At 42.3% G+C, this 23,739-nt stretch overlaps 2 protein-coding genes across 6 annotated transcripts; one reads left to right on the forward strand and one right to left on the reverse strand.

The window, feature by feature from the left end:
* Positions 1-60: 60 nt before the first annotated feature.
* LOC106613814 (signal-transducing adaptor protein 1) lies at positions 61-17,023 on the reverse strand. 2 transcript variants are annotated; one of them, XM_014216449.3, is made up of 13 exons: positions 16,520-17,023; positions 10,055-10,126; positions 9,749-9,868; positions 9,606-9,662; positions 8,563-8,720; positions 8,278-8,409; positions 8,002-8,071; positions 7,299-7,401; positions 7,019-7,117; positions 6,618-6,689; positions 6,421-6,495; positions 910-1,053; positions 61-733 (listed from the first exon to the last, which is right to left on the reverse strand). In XM_014216449.3, the coding sequence occupies exons 1-13, from the start codon at positions 16,610-16,612 to the stop codon at positions 684-686; spliced, it is 1,245 nt and encodes a 414-aa protein (XP_014071924.3). In that variant the 5' UTR covers positions 16,613-17,023; the 3' UTR covers positions 61-683. The 2 variants fall into 2 exon arrangements, with proteins under 2 accessions (XP_014071924.3, XP_082812948.1); XM_082956822.1 differs by lacking the exon at positions 16,520-17,023 and adding an exon at positions 16,068-16,154.
* mpnd (MPN domain containing) lies at positions 17,024-23,590 on the forward strand. Of its 4 annotated transcripts, XM_014216448.3 has the most exons (15): positions 17,268-17,478; positions 17,586-17,695; positions 18,011-18,079; positions 19,333-19,535; positions 19,743-19,964; positions 20,159-20,270; positions 20,383-20,464; positions 20,552-20,648; positions 20,765-20,837; positions 20,963-21,039; positions 21,162-21,330; positions 21,442-21,512; positions 21,611-21,700; positions 22,612-22,704; positions 22,983-23,590. In XM_014216448.3, the coding sequence occupies exons 3-15, from the start codon at positions 18,076-18,078 to the stop codon at positions 23,067-23,069; spliced, it is 1,380 nt and encodes a 459-aa protein (XP_014071923.1). In that variant the 5' UTR covers positions 17,268-17,478; positions 17,586-17,695; positions 18,011-18,075; the 3' UTR covers positions 23,070-23,590. The 4 variants fall into 4 exon arrangements, with proteins under 4 accessions (XP_045543486.1, XP_014071922.1, XP_014071923.1 ...); XM_045687532.2 differs by having other exon boundaries at positions 17,586-18,079; XM_045687530.2 differs by lacking the exons at positions 17,268-17,478; positions 17,586-17,695; positions 18,011-18,079 and adding an exon at positions 17,024-17,224.
* The last annotated feature ends 149 nt before the right edge of the window (positions 23,591-23,739 follow it).

Below are 23,739 nucleotides of genomic sequence, written 5' to 3' on the forward strand. Positions count from 1 at the left end.
ACTACTACATTTTCAAAGACATCAGATCAACTCTGTTCTCACAAGAATAGAGACAGGATATAATACCTGTGATTCCTTTTATTTCATTCAGGAGACAACATTTCCTTCATTGCCTTTGACAAAAGTCTGTTGCAGAATTGAGAGACAAATGTATAACGATATCAATATAAATATAGAATACCTTAGCATGTCAAAAAACAACAAAGAAACAAAAACACTGAGGTTTAGAACTGATACTGTAGGCCTATTGGATTATATGTTAAAAAATAAAATCTAGTTAGACTTTTTCAATAAATGTGCAAATATACAAAACAACAGTGGTGCGAATGTGACAATTAAATGCCGATTTACAGTCTGTTAAATTTGCTAGTGTCTGGTTTGGATGAAGCGATACAGGAAGGAGCAATCGATAAGGCATTCATCTTAGAGTGTGAGCATACACAGCCCAGCTGAGAAGGAACAGGGAGAGACCCAGGCACCCGGCCCAGGGGAGGAGGCGGCCAGAGTAGCCCAGAGGCTGAGTCTGACAGAGGGAAACATGGTCCATGTCTCTGTCTACCAGAGAAAGTGACATGTTAGGGCAGTAGTAGTAGAATGTTGAGTGTCCCCATTTTGTTGTGACACCATTGCTGTAGCAGGCTTTTCCACTTGCTGGTTGACTAAGCTGCCAGGAGAGGTTACTGTTATTGCGCCCTCCTCTTTTCCAACTTCAACTTGAGCTCCTCAGATATGGCTGAAAGGAACAAGAGATTCAAGAAACTTTGGAATGGTTTTGGTTTTATTTACATTTCAACAATACATACGCAACAAGTTCCCTGAGTGATTACCTCTCTAAATCATATTCTAGATGGAACTCTTCTAAATGACAAGATAGTAAAAAAGGAAATACAATCAAAATGGTTGACCTACTCTGAGCCACAGCGTGTGGTGGGACAGAAGTCACAGTGATGCTTCTCAACCTTGTGTCAGGGGTATCTGTGGAGGTCGAGCGGGAGGTACGAGGTGTACGAACAGATGGCACCAGTGGTGGCATCAGGGCCTTCCTCTCAGGTCCTACACAAGGGAGAACAATTTCATTGACTGATTCCCAAAGGGAAGATTCAGCAGATAGCCTAAAAAATAAAACACAAGACAAAAAAACCACCAAGGTGCCATGATAGGAATAAAAAATATAAAAAATTGCATGTCGACTGCCTTATAAAATGAGATACAGTGCATTCGGAAAGTATTTAGACCCCTTGACTTTTTCCACATTTTGTTACGCTACAGCCTTATTCTAAAATGGATTAAATAGTTTCTACCCTCATCAATCTACACACAATACCCCATAACAAAGCAAAAATACGTTGACATTTTTGCAAATTTATAAAAAATAAAAACATTTACTTAAGTATTCAGAACCTTTACTCAGTACTTTGTTGAAGCACCTTTGGCAGCGATTAAAGCATAGTCTTCTTGGGTATGACGCTACAAGCTTGGCACACCTGTATTTGGGGAGTTCCTCCCATTCTTCTCTGCAGATCCTCTCAAGCTCTGTCAGGTTAGGTGGGGAGCGTCGCTGTACAGCTATTTTTCAGGTCTCTCCAGAGACGTTCGATTGGGTTCAAGTCCAGGCTCTGGCTGGGACACAAGGACATGTCCCGATGCCACTCCTGCGTTGTCCTGTTGGAAGGTGAACCTTGGCCCCAGTCTGAGGTCCTGAGCAGGTTTTCATCAAGGGTCTCTGTACTTTGCTCCATTCATCTTTCACTTGATCCTGACTAGTCTCCCAGTTCCTGCAGCTGAAAAACATCACAGCAGGATGCTGCAACCACACTTCACCGTAGGGATGGTGCCAGGTTTCCTCCAAATGTGACGCTTGGCATTCAGGCCAAATAGTTGAATCTTGGTTTAAAATCAGGCCAGAGAATCGTGTTTCTTATGGTCTGAGTCTTTAGGTGCTTTATGGCAAACTCCAAGCGGGCGGTCATGTGCCTAATTACTGAGGAGGGCTTCTGTCTGGCCACTACTATAAAGGCCTGATTGGTGGAGTGCTACAGAGATTGTTGTCCTTCTGGAAGGTTCTCCCCTCTCCACAGAGGAACTCTGCCAGAGTGACCATAGGGTTCTTGTTCACCTCCCTGACCAAGGCCCTTCTCCCCCGATTGCTCAGTTTGGCCAGCTCTAGGAAGAGTCTTGGTGGTTCCAAACTTCTTCCACTGTGTTCTTGGGGTCCTTCAATGCTGCAGAAATGTTTCGGTACCCATGCCCAGATCTGTGCCTCGACACAATCCTGTCTTGGAGCTCTACGGACAATTTATTCGACCTCATGGCTTGGTTATTGCTCTGACATGCACTGTCAACTATGGGACCTTATATAGACAGGTGTGTGCCTTTCCAAATGATGTCTAATTAATTACATTTACCACAGGTGGACTCCTATCAAGTTGTAGAAACATCTCAAGGATGATCAATGGAAACAGGATGCACCGGAGCTCAATTTCGAGTCTCATAGCAAAGGGTCTGAATACTTCTGTAAATAAGATCTGTTTTTCATTTTTAATACATTTGCAAACATTTATAAAAACCTGTTTTCACTTTGGTATTATGGGGTATTGTGTGTAGATTGATGAGGGGGGAAAAATATATATATTTAAATCATTTTCAAATAAACGTTTAACGTAACAAAATGTGGAAAAAGTCAAGGGGTCTGAATACTTTCCAAATGCACTGTATCTACTAAGACCACAAAAACAATGTTTAAAAAAATACATATATTTTTAAGACAGCAGAAGGCAAGAAACTAGGCTGCTCACTAGAGCTGAGCAGTACTTCACTTGGCATAGATGTTTGATGGGGCAAACGGGGGGTCTGACGGGGCATCACTAAAACACAATGTTTCAAAACCTGTCTCCTCTATATGTTTCAAGTACATTGTGTCATTAAATATCTTTCAGTTTGTTAATGGCTGAGGCAAGGTTATTATAGTTGTGATTTTATATATTTGTCTATTTCTATTAGTTTATTTCAAAATTCAGTGTTCTGGACCTGTTAGTTGTTTAGCACCCCCTAGAGGCAGTCTAAGTGCAGCAGTGTAGAATATCCCTGTGTGTCATGTGACAGAAAGCGGTTTCAGAAGTGAAGCAATGTGTAAGATGTGACAGTAGTTACAATCCTTAAACATCCTTTATAAGCTTTGTATGACAATGTCTGTAAGTACATTTGTTTATTAACACATGACAAAATATTTCACATAATTATTATTTTACAGAAACATGAAAATTGAGTTAGCCGTTAGCGACTTTGCATTAGCTTCAACACGATTTCTCCCTAGGGACACCTAGCTGAGCAATATCAAGCATACATTCTAGTCATTTTATATTTGGCTCTAGATTGAGTACTCTTAATCCTTATTTCGTACATTTGGTGCAGTTACTGTGGAAGACATTCTGTGCTCTATACTGCTATAACTGAAAACATGTACTTTTGTGTTTGTTGCAGTTTCACACTGATTCAAGTAAACTCACTGATTCAAGTAAACGTCTCACTGTCAAATTTTTCTGGTCGGGGAGTGGCCACTCTAGTCTGCTCACTGCCCCCACCCCAACCAGAAAAAAATGATCCAGCGCGATGTTTAGCTCTGGGGAACACCCTCAGTGGGGTGGGGGCAATAAGCAGACCAGAGTGGCCCTGGTCAGGAAAAAAAAAGCCGCTCTAACAATGAAAATACATGTCCTCAAAGATGGAGACGAAATCAGGTGGGACCATTCTAGCCAATGAGATGGCAGATACGCATGTGAACAGGCACAAATAAGTTGTTTTTCCTCAAAGGACGTAACAACCTAAACATTACTCTATTTAACCAAATAGGCCTCACGTAATTTGACACTCATACACCTCCATGCAAACACGTCTGCTTATCTTGCAGGGAAAGATTTTGGGCAGACGTAATCCTCTCGCTTCGCCTCTTCCTTTCTGGTGATAGGCCTAGCTTGTGTATCACTCACTGGCTATTTGAAACATTGCCATCTACTGGCAGCATTTACCTGCCAGAATCAGAAGCTTCAAAACCAAATGAGATATATATATATATATATAAAATGCAATTTCTGAAGGTTTTTATTTTATAGTCAAAGATAAGTTTCAGTATAGTTTTACAAAATGTTTTTATTTTATTTCAGTTTACCAGTGGTGTAAAGTACTTACAGTGAGGGAAAAAAGTATTTGATCCCCTGCTGATTTTGTACGTTTGCCCACTGACAAAGAAATGATCAGTCTATAATTTTAATGGTAGGTTTATTTGAACAGTGAGTGACAGAATACCCACAGAAAATCCAGAAAAACACGTCACAAATGTTATAAATTGATTAGCATTTTAATGAGGGAAATAAGAATTTGACCCCTCTGCAAAACATGACTTAGTACTTGGTGGCAAAACCCTTGTTGGCAAAACCCTTGTTGGCAATCAGAGGTCAGACGTTGCTTGTAGTTGGCCACCAGGTTTGCACACATCTCAGGAGGGATTTTGTCCCACTCCTCTTTGCAGATCTTCTCCAAGTCATTAAGGTTTCGAGGCTGACGTTTAGCAACTCGAACCTTCAGCTCCCTCCACAGATTTTCTATGGGATTAAGGTCTGGAGACTGGCTAGGTCACTCCAGGACCTTAATGTGCTTCTTCTTGAGTCACTCCTTTGTTGCCTTGGCCGTGTGTTTTGGGCCATTGTCATGCTGGAATACCCATCCACGACCCATTTTCAATGCCCTGGCTGAGGGAAGGATGTTCTCACCCAAGATTTGACGGTACATGGCCCCATCCATCGTCCCTTTGATGCGGTGAAGTTGTCCTGTCCCCTTAGCAGAAAAACACCCCAAAGCATAATGTTTCCACCTCCATGTTTGACGGTGGGGATGGTGTTCTTGGGGTCATAGGCAGCATTCCTCCTCCTGCAAACACAGCGAGTTGAGTTGATGCCAAAGAGCTCCATTTTGGTCTCATCTGACCACAACACTTTCACCCAGTTGTCCTCTGAATCATTCAGATGTTCATTGGCAAACTTCAGACGGGCATGTATATGTGCTTTCTTGAGCAGGGGGACCTTGCGGGCGCTGCAGGATTTCAGTCCTTCACGGCGTAGTGTGTTATCAATTGTTTTCTTGGTGACTATGGTCCCAGCTGCCTTGAGATCATTGACAAGATCCTCCCGTTTAGTTCTGGGCTGATTCCTCACCGTTCTCATGATCATTGCAACTCCGTGAGGTGAGATCTTGCATGGAGCCCCAGGCCGAGGGAGATTGACAGTTCTTTTGTGTTTCTTCCATTTGCGAATAATCGCACCAACTGTTGTCACCTTCTCACCAAGCTGCTTGGCGATGGTCTTGTAGCCCATTCCAGCCTTGTGTAGGTCTACAATCTTGTCCCTGACATCCTTGGAGAGCTCTTTGGTCTTGGCCATGGTGGAGAGTTTGGAATCTGATTGATTGATTGCTTCTGTGGACAGGTGTCTTTTATACAGGTAACAAGCTAAGATTAGGAGCACTCCCTTTAAGAGTGTGCTCCTAATCTCAGCTTGTTACCTGTATAAAAAGACACCTGGGAGCCAGAAATCTTTCTGATTGAGAGGGGGTCAAATACTTATTTCCCTCATTAAAATGCAAATGAATTTATAACATTTTTGACATGCGTTTTTCTGGATATTTTTGTTGTTATTCTGTCTCTCACTGTTCAAATAAACCTACCATTAAAATTATAGACTGATCATTTCTTTGTCAGTGGGCAAACGTACAAAATCAGCAGGGGATAAATTACTTTTTTCCCCTCACTGTATGTAGTACTTCAATGTATTTTTACTTAAGTAGTTACTTTGGTTCTGCACTTTACTATTTTTTACTTTATTCCAAAAGAAAATGTACTTTTCACTCCAACACCCAAAAGTACACATTACATTTTGAACGCTTAGCAGGACAGGAAAATGGTCTAATTCAAGAGAACATCCCCTGGTCATCCCTACTGCCTCTGACCTGGCAGACTCACTGAACACATGCTTTGTTTGTAAAGTGTTGGAGAGTGCACCTCTGACTATCCGTATATAAAAAAGAAAAATGGTGCCGTCTTCAATTGAAGGAATTTGAAATCACTTATACTTTTACTTTTGATACTTAAGTATATTTTAGCATTTACATTTACTTTGATACTTAAGTATATTTAAAGCCCACATTTTTTTAAAAACTTTTACTCAAGTAGGATTTTACTGGGTGACTTTCACTTTTTCTATTAAGGCATCTTTACTTTTACTCAAGTATGACAATTGGGTACTATTTCCACCACTGCAGTTAACAACAAAAAAAAAAAAATCAAATTAAATGTTTTGTTTACTACAATAACCTTGGTCTGAAGTTGTTAGAGTAGTACGGTACCAGTAGTTTTAAGACAGTGGGACTCACTTGGCAGATAAAAGCGTGTGGGAGGAGTCTGAGAGTGGTGGGCAGGCTGCACAGTAGTGTCTTTATTTTCTTTCTCTGGAAAAGCACACAGACAAGAATAGCAACCGAGGGTGAGAAATTAAATTATACTTGGAAATTAAATCATACTTGAAGTGTGTTTGAAGACAGAGGGGAGCGGGACAGAGGATAGTGCTCACGGGTATCATTGAGGTCAAGGCTCACTCCTGTATCTGACTCAGGCTCTGGAGTTGGTACACGCCCTCTTGGTCCTGGGATTAAAACACAATATTCCTTTTATCTCCTCTTTAGCATAACTCACTGAATCTGTTCATTACTAAGGCAAAACATTCATCATTTGAAGCTTGAGATAGAAGTTGACAAGTAGATCTGGGATCAGATCCTTTCCCATTGTCTTACGTCAGATAGCGTCTAACATGACGCAAATGGACTATCTGTGGACTATTGTTAGTGGCAACTACCTCTAATTCCTAATATGAATGAGAGCTATAAGTGGTCAAGTGCATTTGGCGACATTGTAAAGGCGTGGGTGTGTTTGTTAACAGGGTCAAGGAGGTCCCAGTAAGGGAGGTATGTATACCTGGTTTGGGAGGTAGAGCAGGGACTGGCACAGGGGGCATGGGAGTACTGGGGACACACTGCAGACTCTCTCCATTCTCCTCATTTGCCTGAACAAACACTGAGGAGACACAGGGCATGAATGTTATGACCATGACTGATAAGCCAGAGCTATACTTAACTCAAGATGGACAATGAACAGAAACACAGAGGGGAAAACAGGGAGAATGAGGAAGAATGTAAAAGAGAATGTAAGAGCGAATGAAAGAGAGCAGTAGTAAGTGCTGTGTGCTCGGTCTTACTGATGCTCTCTTCGTAGGGTCCTTCCATAATGAAGGGTGTCAGAGTTCCATTAGTCTTGTCCACCAGACAGTTTATGACATCATGCAGTGTGGCACAGATGATCTACAGGCAGAACCATCATTAACATTCTGCACAACCTCATACTGGAAATACAGTGAAACAGCTGAAAACTCTGTCAATATGGCCCATTTAGAGAAACATTTACCACGCACTCTGTGCCAGCAATCAGAGAAAAGTGCTCAGAGATTGGCTAAAGCAGAACTAAGGAATTATGCAGGTCATAACATCAAAAAGCACCAATAAAAGGTACAATGTATTATCACGGTGATTGATTTGTCTGTTTTTCAGGAGAAAACAGGGGCAGGCAAAGACAAATCTTATGGTTTATTGTCCTGTGACTACCTGCAGAATATTTCATCAATGTCTTCCTTATCACTCCCTCACATTGGGCTAACCTGAGGTTCAATGCCTCTCTGGGGTCATAATGAGAATTCCCATTCATAAGTTTAGAATGAGGAAAAGTGAAATAGTTAACTGCCATAAAGAAAATTACTTTAAATTGATTATTTTATGTTCTATTAGACAAATAATAACTCTTTAAAGTATTGTGTTTAAAGTGTTGTGTGTGGCAGTGGACAAGCAGGTGTATTCAGCAACGAGGAAGTAGGAATAATGATTCAGGAATCCCTTTGAAACACTCACTGGAGTATCTACATCGATGGCATATCCTCCGTCATGTTTCCTGGTCACGCGATAGTGTCTGAACATAGACCTGCCAGAAGAGAGAGTATCAATGAATGGCACATTAATTAATTAGAAGCAATCTGTCACATGAACAAATAAGTACGGGCTTTCCTTCACTTGATTCAGCATGTGTTGCTTTCATGGACTGTTAATCAAACTGTCATGTGACTTGTATTTTCTTTGATTGAACTGTAGACAACATTGTCAGGAATTGAGGGGAATGGGGGAGCGTACCCATTGAGGTCTTGTCGAGTGGTGACAGCCAATGAGGCGCCATCCCTGCTAGGCCGAAGCAGCAGGTTCCCACAGTCAGAGTGTCTCTCCAAAATCATCTCTGCCTCAGTACGAGACACGGGCTGAAAACACCTGCCCACAGAACATCCACATATAACACATCTGAACAGTAGAAGAAAATTGGGCAAACAGAGCTAGCCAGACACCAGTAAACAGCCAAGTGTAAACCTCCGGCTACCAGCACTTTTGTCCCCTAAATTTCTAATGTACATTTAGGGAACTCACGCAGGCATGTCCCCTACGAGGCTGAGGTAAAGGTTGGAGCTGGATGCTGCAGCAGGGGTAGGGGACAGGGTCTTCCGTCTCTCCCTCTCGGTCTCTACCGTCTCTCTCATCATGTGGATCTGGCCTGGCAGCAGGTTGAGTGAGCTTGGCACTGACAGCTGGAGGGAGAGACACAAGGAGTATTTACCATCATTTAGACCAAAGGCCATGAAACACTGGAAATGTTTGAGGCAATATTGACTAAGCTGTGTGCCATTATGCCATTGTTACCAATGCAGTTTCATCAAATTCCCCACAGACAGATAATTATATAACGCCAATAAATATATGGCATGATATTATACTGTCTGTGCATGCCAGTGAGAGACAGCTTGAGAGATGGGAAGCGAGCCAAAACGAAAGTGAATAAAGAGGGTAGGAAAGAGAAAGATCAGGCTTAATTAAAATGTGCAATCATAAAAAATAAAAGTGTCATTTGGGGCTTCCCGAGTGACGCAGCGCTCTAAGGCACTGGGAAGTGCTGCACTCGCAGTGTTGGAGCGTCACTACAGCCTGGGGTTCGATCACTGGCCGTGACTGGGAGTCCCATAGGGCGGTGCATAATTGGCCCAGCGTCGTCCGGGTTAGGGGAGGGTTTGGTCGGGGTGGCTTTACTTGGCTCATCACGCTCCAGCGACTCCTTGTGGCGGGCAGGGCGCCTGCAGGCTGACATGTTTCGGAGGACGCCCATCTCAACCTTCACCTTTCCCGAGCACATTGGGGGAGTTGCAGCGATGAGACAAGATTGTGATTGGATTGCAATTGGATATCACAAAATTGGGGAGAAAAGGGGGCATAAAATAAAAAAATATATAATAACTGACTTGATAAGTGTTATTATAATCCCTGCCAAGACTGGAGATAAGCAGGGCTTGATAAACTGGGCTTGAACCATGAGATAAAATAAATTATTCTCAGTTTACTGACCAGGTATTACCAGGAAAACTAGCCTACTGAGCCATATGTGTTATGATAGTGCATTAGCTGTATCATGTTTCACTAACCTCAACTACAGAGGAGATGAAACCTTTCCATAGTTCTCGAGCCTCTAGACTTGGGGCCTGTAGAGGGAAGGAGAGAACCCATTAAACCATTAATAAAACAATAGTAACGCAAAACAAAGGAAAATAGTCATCCATGTCCTTACAGTGATTTTGATCTCCTCATCCTCCATGCGCAGGATGAGTCTGGCTGCCTCCAGGTTTCTGTCCCGACTGCAGTCATCCGTCAAGGAGATGAGGCCGCGGAGCTCTAGTTTCTCCACATACTGTTGAAAACACACACACACACACACACACACACACACACACACACAAACAAAAAAATGAGTATGCAGTGACAAATGGGAGTGGCCACCACCCCAATACATCGACCACTGAGCTTTCCTCTATCTGATGTCCCACTTGTCCCATCCTAGGCCCCTTCTCTTGCCCATTACTTCCAGTTAACTCACATTATTGTCATTGGTGTTGTTGTAGAAGAAAAGAACGTTTCCACACAAGCATGTCCATAGTCTCCGAGATGCCTAGAAAGACAGAGAGAGATGGTGGAACACGGACAATGGCTATGACACGTTGTATGACACCATAAAGATTTACAAGAATACTGTATGACAAACTATAGATAATGAATTCCAGCTTACGTCAGTATAGTTACATGTAATGAGTTGTGTCATTTGAGTCACCAGTCTACACAAAGTGGCACATTATATTATCGTTAAGTCGTTCTCCCAGTGTAATTCATGTAAATCCTGTTGAACTGACTGACCGTGTCTAGTTCCCATCAAGCCTAACTTTATGTGACAGGATTGGCTTGAATTATGAAGATGACCACACCGTGGGTGGCTTTTGACCATTTTGGGGGATTCCTCGTGTCTTTCTCATTGGTAGGAAGATGTTTGGTCCATTTCAGATGTTGGGTACTATATTTAATATTATCTGAATCGTATTAATTAAAAAAGGGCCAATTTGGGTGCAATCAATTAGCTTCATTTCTCAGAGAAAAATGTCAACAAAAGAAGGGCATTCCTGAAACAATCTTACCTGTTTCTAACTACAGAAAAAATGTCATAACAATCTGAGATGGTGGGTAACATCGCTTGCTGAAATGAAATGGAACGACTCTGGTAGTAAATAACAGAACAACAGGCTGAATGACAGATTAGGAAAACAACCACATATCATCACGGGATGCCATTGTTAGAGCCCCAACACTGTCCAGTCATGTCTGAAGCCCAGCCCTAATCGGACAATACAGCAAAGATTATTATTAAGACCTGTCAATCATCTAATCTGTCACACCAGCCTGCTCCAATCTTAATGCCTTGTGGCAATAAGTAGTCTAACCAGTTCTGTCTCTGTTCTCTCTGACGGAGCCAAGGAATGTCAAAGTCCAAAAAAACACCCTATTTACCAGAAACCATTTATAATGTGTGCTCCACCCATAGCACACATAGAAAATGTCTGCATGCCGGCTCTATGTTAGTTAACCAGGAATATTCCTGGCTATCTCAAACAGTAAGACAATGTCTCAACTTTAGTGAATATGGCTTAAAAATGTTAAGGGGATTAAATTGTTGGTGCAAAGACTTCAGGGGAATCCAGACAACAAATGTTGATCGCACAAGACAACCCAACTTTAATTGTCCCATATAGCAAATGAAATGGTCATCCATTTGGCTCACAGGGATATTGTTGTGTTTTAATTGTTAATAAGTAGTCCTTGTGCAGAGTAGGGCTGGGAATTGCCAGGGACCTCACGATACAATATCACAATACTTAGGTGTCAATATGATATGTATTGCAATTCTCATGATTATATATGTATTGCGATTTGATAGTGATTTTACTGCGAGTCGATGTTCTAAACATGTTGCTCACCATATATCTGCTGTAGTGGGACATGAGAAAACGAGTTTTGATCAGTCATGGAAATAAAAGTCCTGAACACAAAATTGGCTTTCTAAACAAAGATGAGAACAAGCGATGAAGCAAAAATACTGGAGTTTTGGTGCAAGTAAAGCCAACTAGTATTGCGAGTCAAAACGATACAATATATCAAAAATAATACTTTGATATCTAACTATTTATTCCCCTCCCCCCATCACTAGCATAGAGTTCTATGGTTTGTTAAACTTTTAAATCAATGTTGTTTGTTTCTCATACATTTTAAGTGAAAAATCTAAGAACCATTGCAATTTCGTAACTGTGGAATTGCCCGAGAGTCTGCAGTGTGCCGACACCAGGGAGTTTCCAGCTTGCTCAAGTAGTGGCCCAGGCTCATTCCACACATTAGTGAGATGTAAATCACTCATCTGGATCAGCCCTTCTTACCCAGTCAACAACAATAGCCCCAAGGTTCACCAAAGTATATGTTGTCTGGTCTTTGGCATCCCAACGTACAGTGGGGGAAAAAAGTATTTGATCCCCTGCTGATTTTGTACATTTTCCCACTGACAAATAAATGATCAGTCTATAATTGTAATGGTAGGTTTATTTGAACAGTGAGAATGATAATGCCATGGATGAGTTATTGTGACAGGGTAGGAACCAAAGTGATGTTCCATGTTTCCTAGGGGACCCTACAAACTTTGGCTACATGAAATCTTTATTCAAGTAGCTAAGATATTCACGCGTCGCCTAGTCCTCTTTGATTTAGACGATACTGTTGTATAAACAACATGCTGATGTAGGCCTCCACCAGCACTGGTATCAGTCTGTAATAGCTAGCTACGTTTGCTCTGACTCAGTACTTTTATTAGCTAGTTAGCATTAGTAGCTAACACGATTTAGCTTAACTTGCTAAGAAAATACAAACTAGCTGTTTGCAGATGTAAGAAACAAACTAATATTGGAATTATAGAACGCGTGTGGATTTCTATTAAGATCAAAGTGGAAACATCATCGTTGTCATCAACATTGTTGCATGTGCTGCATTAACCATGCAGACTGAACGAAAGGGTCTCATGGTCAAGCAACAACAAATGCGTTCCTTGAGTGACGGGGTGGGATTAGGTCTGTGTGGAAAGCGGGATAGAGAGCAGAGAGGGATGACTCGTGTAGTGGAGTAAACTATACAAATTAGAGGTCGACCGATTATGATTTTTCAACGCCGATACCGATTATTGGAGGCCCAAAAAAGCCGATACCGATTAATCTGCCGAAATTTTTCGTTATAAACGTGATGAGTGAAAAACGCAATGAAATAGACCACTCACTACCCGGTATCTTATTCTGCCGCTATACAACTTTGTATGCATTGTTTTTTGGCAACCTTGTTATTTACGAAGTTTTTGGAATAGATTCCTGTTGGAACGTTCCACAAATAATACCCACCCGGTTTGAAGTCATAAACAGCTTGAAACACAGTGAAGAGCTGCTGGCAAAACGCACGAAAGTGCTGTCTGAATGAAAGCTTACGAGTTATGTTATGTCAATGTTATGTCGTAAAATTCTGGCAAATTAGTTCGCAACGAGCCAGGCGGCCCAAACTGTTGCATATACCCTGACTCTGCGTGCAATGAACGCTAGAGATGTGACACAATTTCATGTTAGCAGGCAATATTAGGCAATATTAACGAAATATGCAGGTTTAAAAGATTTTAAAGAAAGGCATTGATGTTTATGGTTAGGTACATTGGTGCAACGACAGTGCTTTTTTCGCAAATGCGCTTGTTAAATCAACACCCGTTTGGCGAAATAGGCTATGATTCAATGATAAATTAACAGGCACTGCATCGATTATATGCAACGCAGGACACGTTAGATAAACTAGTAATATCATCAACCATGTGTAGGTAACTAGTGATTATGTTAAGATTAATAATTTTTTTGTAAGATAACTTTAATGCTAGCTAGCAACTTACCTTGGCTTCTTGCTGCCCTCGCGTAACAGGTAGTCAGCCTGCCATGCAGGCTCCGCGTGTGTTGGATTGGATTAGTAACCGGAAGGTTGCAAAAACAAATCCCCCCTGAACAAGGCAGTTAACCCCCGTTCCTAGGCCGTCATTGAAAATAATAATGTGTTCTTAATCTGACTTGCCTAGTTAAATAAAGGTGTAAAAATAAAAATAAAAATAAAAATAAAATAAAAAAATCGGCTGCCAAAAATACCAATTATTATGAAAACTTGAAATCAGCCCTAATTAAATCGGCCATTCCGATTAATCGGTCGACCTCTAATACAAATGGACATTACACAAGCGTATCACATTTAACAAACCAAACATTCAAACAACGTTATAGAAGGTGAAGTAAAAACCCAAACCGGTCCGTGCATCAATACAGCTATATTGTAAAATATGCTATACCGCCCAGCCCTAACGGGCAATACACTCCAAACCTTTCGCATCCAGCGAGTATGTGTGTTTGACCAGATACAATACTATTTTACAGTAAACAAACTGACAAACTTTCAGCACGCTTATAGGGAACAACATTCAACAAGCACAGCACTTACATAAATTACTGATGATTGGCTGAGAGAAATTGATGCTAAAAAGATTGCGGGGGCTGTTTTGTTAGACTTCAGTGCGGCTTTTGACATTATTGATCATAGTCTGCTGCTGGAAAAATGGATGTGTTATGGCTTTACACCCCTTGCTATATTGTGGATAAAGAGTTACCTGTCTAACAGAACACAGAGGGTGTTCTTTAATGGAAGCCTCAAACATAATCCAGGTAGAATCAGGAATTCCCCAGGGCAGCTGTCTAGGTCCCTTACTTTTTTCAATCTTTACTAACAACATGCCACTGGCTTTGAGTAAAGTGTGTCTATGTATGCGGATGACTCAACACTATACACGTAAACTACTACAGCGACTGAAATGACTGCAACACTTACTTTCAGAATGGGTGGCAAGGAATAAGTTAGTCCAAAATATTTAAACTAAAAGCATTGTATTTGGGACAAATCATTCACTAAACCCTAAACATTGTAATGAATAATGTGGAAATTGAGCAAGTTGAGGTGACTAAACTGCTTGTAGTACTGGATTGTAAACTGTCATGGTCAAAACATATTGATACAACAGTAGCTAAGAGGTGGAGAGAAGTCAGTCCATAATAATGCGCTGCTCTGCCTTAACAACACTATCAACAAGGCAGGCCCTAGTGGTCGCACCCGGACTACTGTTCAGTTGTGTGGTCAGGTGCCACAAAGAGGGACTTAGGAAAATTGAAATTGGCTCAGAACAGGGCAGCATAACTGGCTCTTAGATGTACACAGAGAGATAACATTAATACAAGACATGCCAATCTCTCTTGGCTGAAAGTGGAGGAGAGATTGACTTCATCACTACTTATTTTTGTGAGAGGTATTGATTGACATGTTGAATGCACCGAGCTGTCTGTTTGATCTACTAGTGTAACCGATGTGAAATGGCTAGTTAGTTAGCGGTGGTGCGCGCAAATAGCATTTCAATCAGTGACGTCACTCGCTCTGAGACTTGAAGCAGGGTTTCCCCTTGCGTTGCAAGGGCCGCGGCTTTTGTGGCGCGATGGGTAACGATGCTTCGTGGGGTGTCAGTTGTTGATGTGTGCAAGGGTCCCTGGTTCGAGCCCGGGTTGGGGCGAAGAGAGGGATGGAACCTACACTGTTACACTAGCACACAACTCAAACACCCATGTGTACCCCACAAGACATGCCACCAGAGGTCTCTTCACAGAGGTCTCTTCACAGTCCAGAACAGACAGACTATGGGAGGTGCACAGTACTACATAGAGCCATGACTACATGGAACTCTATTCCACATCAAGTAACTCATGCAAGTAAAATTGTATTTAAAACCCCCCCCAGATAAAATACACCTTATGGAACAGCGGGGGACTGTGAATCAACAGACCAGCTCTGAAAAAGACCAATTAGTGGAAACAATATCAGAATTGGTCTGCCTGTGTAAACGCAGTCAATGACATGCCATTTTAAGACTTCAAATGTTATATTGACTCTTCACATAGGAATGAATGCTGTCACATGATCGATGTCTTTGGCCATTATACAGTCATGTTTTGTTAAGAGCCTGGACGCTCGTTCTGAACGTTAACACGAGGGTGGGTATCCTTTCTGGAACGTTCCAACAGGAATATGTTCCAAAAACGTCGTATAATATAATGACCCTGGGTTTATAAGCGTGGATATCGACTCTGCCGCTTGAGCATGCTTTTGCGGCACAGTCTATAGCACGCTGGACCTCGGGCTAGAAGGTCGAGGGTTCGAGACCTGCTCCATTACAATAACAAGCTTGACAACAAACAACGCATACAAAAAGTTATATAGCGGCAGAATATGATACCGGTAAACCTTAGGGCATTTAGCCCCGGGGGATGCCTTGCTTGACCACACCCTCCTTCGCTCCTGGCCTGCCTCTTCCACCAAACCATTTGTTTTTATGGACAGAAAAGAGAAGCTCTGAGCTGTCCGATCAGGTCCATTGTCAGTAGGCTATTTCATTTAAGTTTTTCACTCACCACGTTTATTCCGAAACATTTCTGTCCTCGTTCCCTACCGACAAACATTTAAGAAAAAGCTACGTGGTGAGTTGATGCCTATTCGGTAGCTACTTTTCTAGGTGAATTGATGCCGGTTTTGGAACAGATTCCTGTTGAAACGTTCCAAATGTTATACCCACCCCTAAATGTTAAATTACTACACACTTATAGGGTTAGGGTTCCCACAGGACCATATATCCATGGTTTTAACGGAAAACACAAGTGACCACATGTTCTAATTAGCATGCTGGAACACCTGTGTGTAAGCGTAACTGGGTAGGAAGTGTTCGGAAGTTTAGTTTGTAGGCACACAGCCATATGGATCTGTAAGTATATTTTTGATTATTTCGTGGTGTCTTAATCGACACAGGAAGCCCGTCTGACCCTAGTGTATTGAATTACTACTACATAATGTAGCAACATCCTTATACCTTGTCTTCGAATGACCTTTTTTCCAGGAATCCTTCGTAGTAGCAGTGTGGAAGCTGTTCGCGCTGTCGCCCAGTTCGCTTGGTCGCCGCCATCAGTGCCGAGCGCGACGAGGAGTTTACGCACGGGGACCGTGATCCCCCGCTCTCCTGGTTAAGTGGTTTAACAACACCTGGGTGGACTTATGGCTTGAAGGAGAAAAAAAAAGTATAACATAAGAAATCGACAGTCCCTGTCAGAGAAAAGCCACGAGGTTTGGTTGGTCGTCCAGCTATAATTTGGAGAAGCTTTTGTTATGTGCTTAAGTATCATCTGACGTTCCTCTCTTGACTGGAAACAATAGTCCGTAGAGTACTACAGGTGTTGCTTGAGGCATGTAAGGTGTCTGTCGCCAAAACACGCCCACAGCTGGCTAAACGCTCATTGGTCTATTTCACATTGCGCCATACCCATTTTTCCAGACTAGGAAGCGCACAGACGTTTTAACAAAAAAGTTTCGGTGAGTGCAGGAACTACCGTAATAAAAAAAAAAATATGTCTCACTGTAGTTGAAGTTTTAATTAGGCTACTTATTTAGTCTACTAAGGTAAACGCGTACAAGATCTCCAACGCCTGTGTTAACCTCAGACCTTATTTTCGGCGTTTATCCCAAAACCCTATTCTTTCCCCATTCATGTTCCCCATAGGGATGGCTGAACGAACCAGAGGTAACTCATTTCCGGGTTTTAGAACTAGGCTACAAGCTGGCGAGATCTATTGTCACAGTGAAGGTTTACTTCTAGGTGGAGGTTTGCTGCCCCCCACAGGATTTGTTTCGTTAATTTGCTCATTTTCGCGATAGAGGAACCTCGCAAAGGAGGAAAGAGACGAGGGGGAGCGTGGGACTAACTGTAAGAGGAGGAGATTCTCTAGTGGCTAAATATAGGGGATTAAGGGCTAGGGATGATGCGGTTTGGACAAGGTTAACTTATTTTACATATGTTTGATTGTAAATGTGTATTTGGCTACTTGTGGTACGTGTTTATAAATGCCAGCAATTAAATGTTTTTATTATTTTCTCTTTGCTAGAATCATCGAATGGACTGACTGGCCACGTACATAGCGGCTGTCTCAAAGCACCGAGCGACACTATCTTTCCGGAAGCAGGAATTTATAAACTGATGATCTAATTCTACCATGTAATTACTAATTTATAGATAAATATATATTTGGACTATATCAGACTATGTCCGATACCGAGTGGACATTGCATAGTAGTAGCCGAATAGTAGCCGATGAGACATAGGATCAAAGAAACATCGCTTTTGTTTACGGGGAGAGTGACAAGGACGGGAGTGAGAGAAAGAAAGGGGAGGGGAATTGACATTAAAGCAACACAACAAGGAAACTACACTGCAGATACAGACGCCTTCATTTTATATTTTTGAATAATAGCTCGCCAGCCAGTGTGGCGAATTGTGTTTATTGAACCTATTCTGTGCATTGCTCTAAAGTGGCCCGAAAAGAAAACCTCTTGGCGGAGTTGGAAATAAAGCCGCTCACCGACGCTTTCAGAGAAATGGGTGAGAATGATAAAATAGTGATTTTAATTATAATACTCGGTGAAATTAATCTCGAGCAGCAGGCCTCGTGTTGCGGAGAAATGCAGAATAACCAATGGCCAGAAAAAACAACAAAGCGCATACATATTTAATCTAATTTTAATAGTGGTAATTAATAAAATAGCAAATGAGATCAAATCAGAAGGCTATTCTTTTGTCCCTATGGAATTTCTTCTGCGTTTTTGGTTTCTTACTAACCATACAAAAGGACGGTATCTCACAAAGGCCCCAGCGTTAATTAGGGGCTATCACAATTATCACAAGTGGCAACTAATTAGCTATGTCAAACATCTCTAAATGTAACATGGCCTACAGATTATTACTACATTTAAACTGTGACAATAATTTATGTGGGTCAGTGGGTGACTTCTTGACCTCAGATGTCATGACCCCTGTATTTGTATTTATTAAGTATCCCCATTTGCTGCTGCCAAGGCAGAAGCTACTTTTCCTGGGGTCCAGCAACATAAAGGCAGTTATATACAATTAAAAATATTACATTACATTTCATAACACTTTTCACAACACATTAAGTGTGTTCCCTAAGGCCACTACTCTACTACCACATATCTACAATACAAAATCCATGTGTACTTGTGTGTCTAATGTGTATGTGTGCCTGTTTGTGTGTTCCATGAGGTGTATTTTTATCTGCATCAGTTACTTGATGTGGACTAGAGTTCCATGTAGCCATGGCTCTATGTAGTACTGTGCACCTACCATAGTCTGTCTATTCTTGACTTCTGGACTGTGAAGAGACCTCTGGTAGCATGTCTTGTGGGGTATACATGGGTGTCCAAGCTGTGTGCTAGTAGTTTGAACAGACACCTCAGTGCATTCAGCATGTCAACACTTGTTACAAAAGCAAGTAGTGATGAAGTCAATCTCATCTCCACCTTGAGCCAGGAGAGATTTGCATGCATATTATTAATGTTAGCTCTCTGTGTACATTTAAGGGTCAGCCATGCTGCCCTGTTCTGAGCAAGTTTAGAGGGAATCCTTTGTTGGACTCAAGGATATAATATCTTATTTTGGATTAATTACCATCTTTGGTTCTTCATTTCATGTCAAGATCATGGCACCTTATGTTTTCATTTGGACATGTTTTTGTTACATTGTAATAAGAGTGGTTCCTCTCTCCGAGCTCACCTTTCTATTGTATACATGGCCTACAAATGCATCATACATAACATTTAATGTTTGTGTGTTTTCAGGCTCTGAGCCACCCTTGTCTCCACAGGTGGTGGAGGAGGGAGGAGAGGAAGAGGAGGAGGAGCTGAGTGGAGGAGAGGAGTCTGATCTAAGGACCCCTTCAGGGCGTGGCTCCCTGCTGACTAGGCGAGGCATTACCTTGAGAGTGCTGCTGAAGGACGGCCTGGTTGAGCCTGGGGACGGAGTGCTGTCCATACACTACCTGGTAAAAATACAGTAGTTGATAGTAGATGTCTATACATTACCTGGTAATAAGATAATAGTAGATATTTATACACTTTCTGGTAATAACAGATTAATGTACACTACCTGAAAATACATGTTCACACACTATCTAGTAATAATGGTTATTACTAACGCTACATATATAATAAGCCTAATTTGCATCCTTCTCTACCTGTTCTCTCCCCAGGGTAAGAAGTTTGTAGGCGATCTGTTGAATGATGGGAAGATCCGCTGGGTGGAGACAGGGCAGATCTTCAATTCTCCCAGTGCCTGGGCCACACACTGCAAGCGCCTGGTCAACCCTGCCAAGAAGTCAGGCTGTGGATGGGCCTCAGTGCGCTACCGGGGCCAGAAACTAGTGCAGTACAAGACCAGCTGGCTGCACAAGTACCAGCCCAGTGCAGACATGGTGAGAAGGAGGGAGAGATAGATGGTGGTGAGGAGGAAAAGAGCAGGGTGAAAAAGAGGGGTGGTAAAAGGAAGCGATGGAGGTTTGTTGATACGGAAACTAAAAGGGGACGATGAAAGAGGGAGAGAACTGCTTTAGAAGACTGTTAGTATGAATACTAGCATCTCACACCCTCCCTCTTCCTGTGATGTCAGAGCCTGGTGAGCGAGGGAGAAGATGACGAGATGGGAGATGAGGAGGAGGAAGAGGGGAAGACGGCAGTGCCGACAGATGACAAGAACAGGAAGAACAAACCTGAGCTGCATGGTGAGATTAAATCCACCAAGAATCTCTAGAAATGGCATTGTCATTTTGACCTTGTATGGTAGAGAGTGATATGGGAAAGGGATAGATGCATCTAATGTGCTTTCTCTTACAGATATCAGCCTTGTGCCCAGGAGAGGAGACAGAGAGCGAATCCCCGTCAGATACTGCACTCTGGGTACCAGGGATGCTGCAAGGTATAATTGTGCTCATCCCAGCCTATGTCACTGTAATGCATATAAGTAAGCTTCAACACTAATCAAACACATACTGTATATCGACAGGGATCCACACACGTTGGTGGAGTTATCAGCTTTCTCAGCCATTAACAGGTTCCAGCCTTTCAATGTTGCTGTATCCAGCAACGTGCTGCTTCTCATGGTAAGCATGAGTCACACAGTGGTAGTAAGAAAGGAAATGTGAAACCGGGGTGTAGGCTACAGTTTGAATCTGTCTTATTGGGGTAAATTGACAAAAGCATGATTGTGTGCCCTCAGGATTTCCACTGTCACCTGACCACCAGTGAGGTGGTGGGCTACCTCGGAGGACGATGGGACACTAACACACAACGTGAGTATTTCCTACAAAAGCAGAGACCGTGAGAAAACAGGACATTGTACTTCCCCTCTGACATTATAGTAACGATCTTCAACATGTATAATGTTCATGACCTGTCTGTTGTCTTTTGCTTGCAGTTCTGACAGTTTTAAGAGCGTTTCCCTGTCGTACACGATTGGCAGATAGAGATTCGGCCTCTGCTGTTGAAGAAGAGGTAAGCCCTACTAACACTGCTAATACCAGGATGTGGATCAACATAAGTCAATTCCATAATATGATACAATCATACATGTTTGTGTGAAATACAAATTGTCTCTTCCTCCAATTACCTTACAGATCTGCCAGAATCTGTTCATGCGAGGGCTGTCATTGGTGGGCTGGTACCACAGTCATCCTCGGGGCCCCGCCCTACCATCCCTGCAGGACATTGACTCTCAGATGGACCACCAGCTGAGGCTCCAGGGGAGCAGCAATGGCTTCCAGCCCTGCCTGGGCATTATCTGTGGTCTGTACTGGGAAATCAGTTGGCACCAACGGGAAAAAACATTTTCATATAGAAAATGAAAATAAATAACCAGACATTGAACTAACATTCAAATGTGTCCCTGATTTTTAGGCCCCTATTACCATGGAAACCAGGGTGTGGCGTCCACTATAACACCGTTCTGGGTAGTGCCACCCCCTGAGGTGAGTGCAGTGGTAGTACATGCCTTAATGAATAAGAACATTTTCCTCTAAGACAAGGTAAACATCTATAACACTTATCACCATTCTTCAATCCACAGCAAAGGCCCAATGACTATGGCATTCCAGTGGCGGTGGAGGTGACCTATGTACAAGATAACTTCCTAACTAGTGATGTCCTGAATGAGATGGTACTGTTCGCAAACTTATACTGAAGAAAAATATAAACGCAACATGCAATAATTTCAACGGTTTTACTGAGTTACAGTTGATCTAAGGAAATCAGTCAAATGAAATAAATGAATTGGGCCCTAATCTATGGATTTCACATGACTGGGCCAGGGGCGCAGCCATGGGTGGGAATGGGAGAACATAGGCCTACCTACTGGGGAGCCAGGCCCAGCCAATCAAAATGAGTTTTTCCCCACAAAAGGGTTTTATTACAGAAATAAATACTCCTCAGTTTCATCAGATGTCTGGATGACTGTTCTTAGGCGATGCCACAGGTGAAGCCGGATGTGGAGGTCCTGGGCTGGCATGGTTACACGTGGTCACATGTGGTCTGCGGATGTGAGGCGGGTTGGATGTACTGCCAAATTCTATAAAAGGACGTTGGAGGCGGCTTATGGTAGAGAAATGATCATTCAATTCTCTGTCAACATTCCTGCAGTCAGTATTCCAATTGCACGCTCCCTCAAAACTTGAGACATTTGTGGCATTGTGTTGTGTGACAAAACTATACATTTTAGTGGGCTTTTATTATCCCCAGCACAAGGTACACCTGTGTAATGATCATGCTGTTTAATCAGCTTCTTGATATGCCACAACTGTCAGGTGGATGGATTATCTTGGCAAAGGAGAAATGCTCACTAACAGGGATGTAAACAAACTTGTGCATAACATTTGAGAGAAATAAGCTTTTTGTGCATATGGGACATTTCTGGAATCTTTTATTTCAGCTCATGAAACATAGACCAACACTTTACATGTTGCGTTTATATTTATGTTCAGTATAGTTATAATCATAGTAACCATACCTATGCAAATAAATTCAGTGGTAGGACATTGGCCACTTTGTCACTGTTCAATTATTGTTCCACAGATGCTGCTGGTGGACTTCTACAGGGCAGCCCCTGACCTGGTGCAGTTCCATCAGTTCTGGTGTCCTGATACCACCATGATGGACAAAATCAAGGTCTGCTCATATAAGAACTCATTAACAACAGGAAACTGCATACCAACTAACTTTTGGCATAGATATCCTATTCAATTATTCTAATTCCTTATATGCTTTTTGGCCTTTCATTTAAGGCCAGATGCTAACTTGTGATCTGTGTGCGTTATCCAAATTATCACACAAATCTCTCATTGACATCAATACAGTTGTGTGAAGTTCAGGTCATACATGTTATCTCCAGTTGGGATATTTCCTACAGAGATTTCCTCCTCACCGGTTTGGTTTCTCTCCCTCAGGGCTCTCTGAGTGGCCATGCACCCAAAGACCAGGCCTATTCTCAGATCCTGGAACATGTCTACAACCAACTCATCAACACACACTAAGCTGGAGGAGAAACAAGGTTGTGTGTATGCACTGGCTTCAAATGAAAATCTCATAACCTATTCCCCATATAGTTCACTACATTTGTAGGTCTCTATATAGGGAATAGGCTCTACGCAGAGAATAGGTTGTCATTTCTGCCCTTTGTGGCGCTTCAACTGCTGCCCTAACCTCAGGCATACTGTAAGTTGGATGTGCATTGTCCTGACGGAGGAGATGGTGACTCCTGAGTCCGGAGGGCGAGTGTACTGCTCTCCATGGCCTTTTCTGACTGTGAGGTCTGTATCACTGACAATGTTTGTACAGTATGACATGTGCGTGCTGTGAATGTGTCCCCTAGCGTCAGCTGCCAGTGCTTGACGTCAGACTGTTGTTACAGAAGTTGACATGGAAATAAGGATCTTCCTCTTCTCTACCTGTGGTGTATTTATCTAAACCGTGGTCTGTGACATGTGTTAGTACTAATGTGAACAATCCTTTGAACCCGCTGAATACCTAATGCAATAAAAACACACTGGAACTACTTCTGTGTTGGTGCTTTGGAAAGAGCTACACTGCCACCTTTCCTCCCAACAACCTATTCAACATTACAAGCCAAAACCAAAGGTAAAAATAATCATTAGTGTAAAATCCACCCTCTTTACATGCATTAACATTTTGGCATCCAGGCAG

This window comes from Salmo salar, chromosome 10, assembly GCF_965601325.2.
Source record: "Salmo salar chromosome 10, fSalSal1, whole genome shotgun sequence".
Classification (NCBI taxonomy): domain Eukaryota; kingdom Metazoa; phylum Chordata; class Actinopteri; order Salmoniformes; family Salmonidae; genus Salmo; species Salmo salar.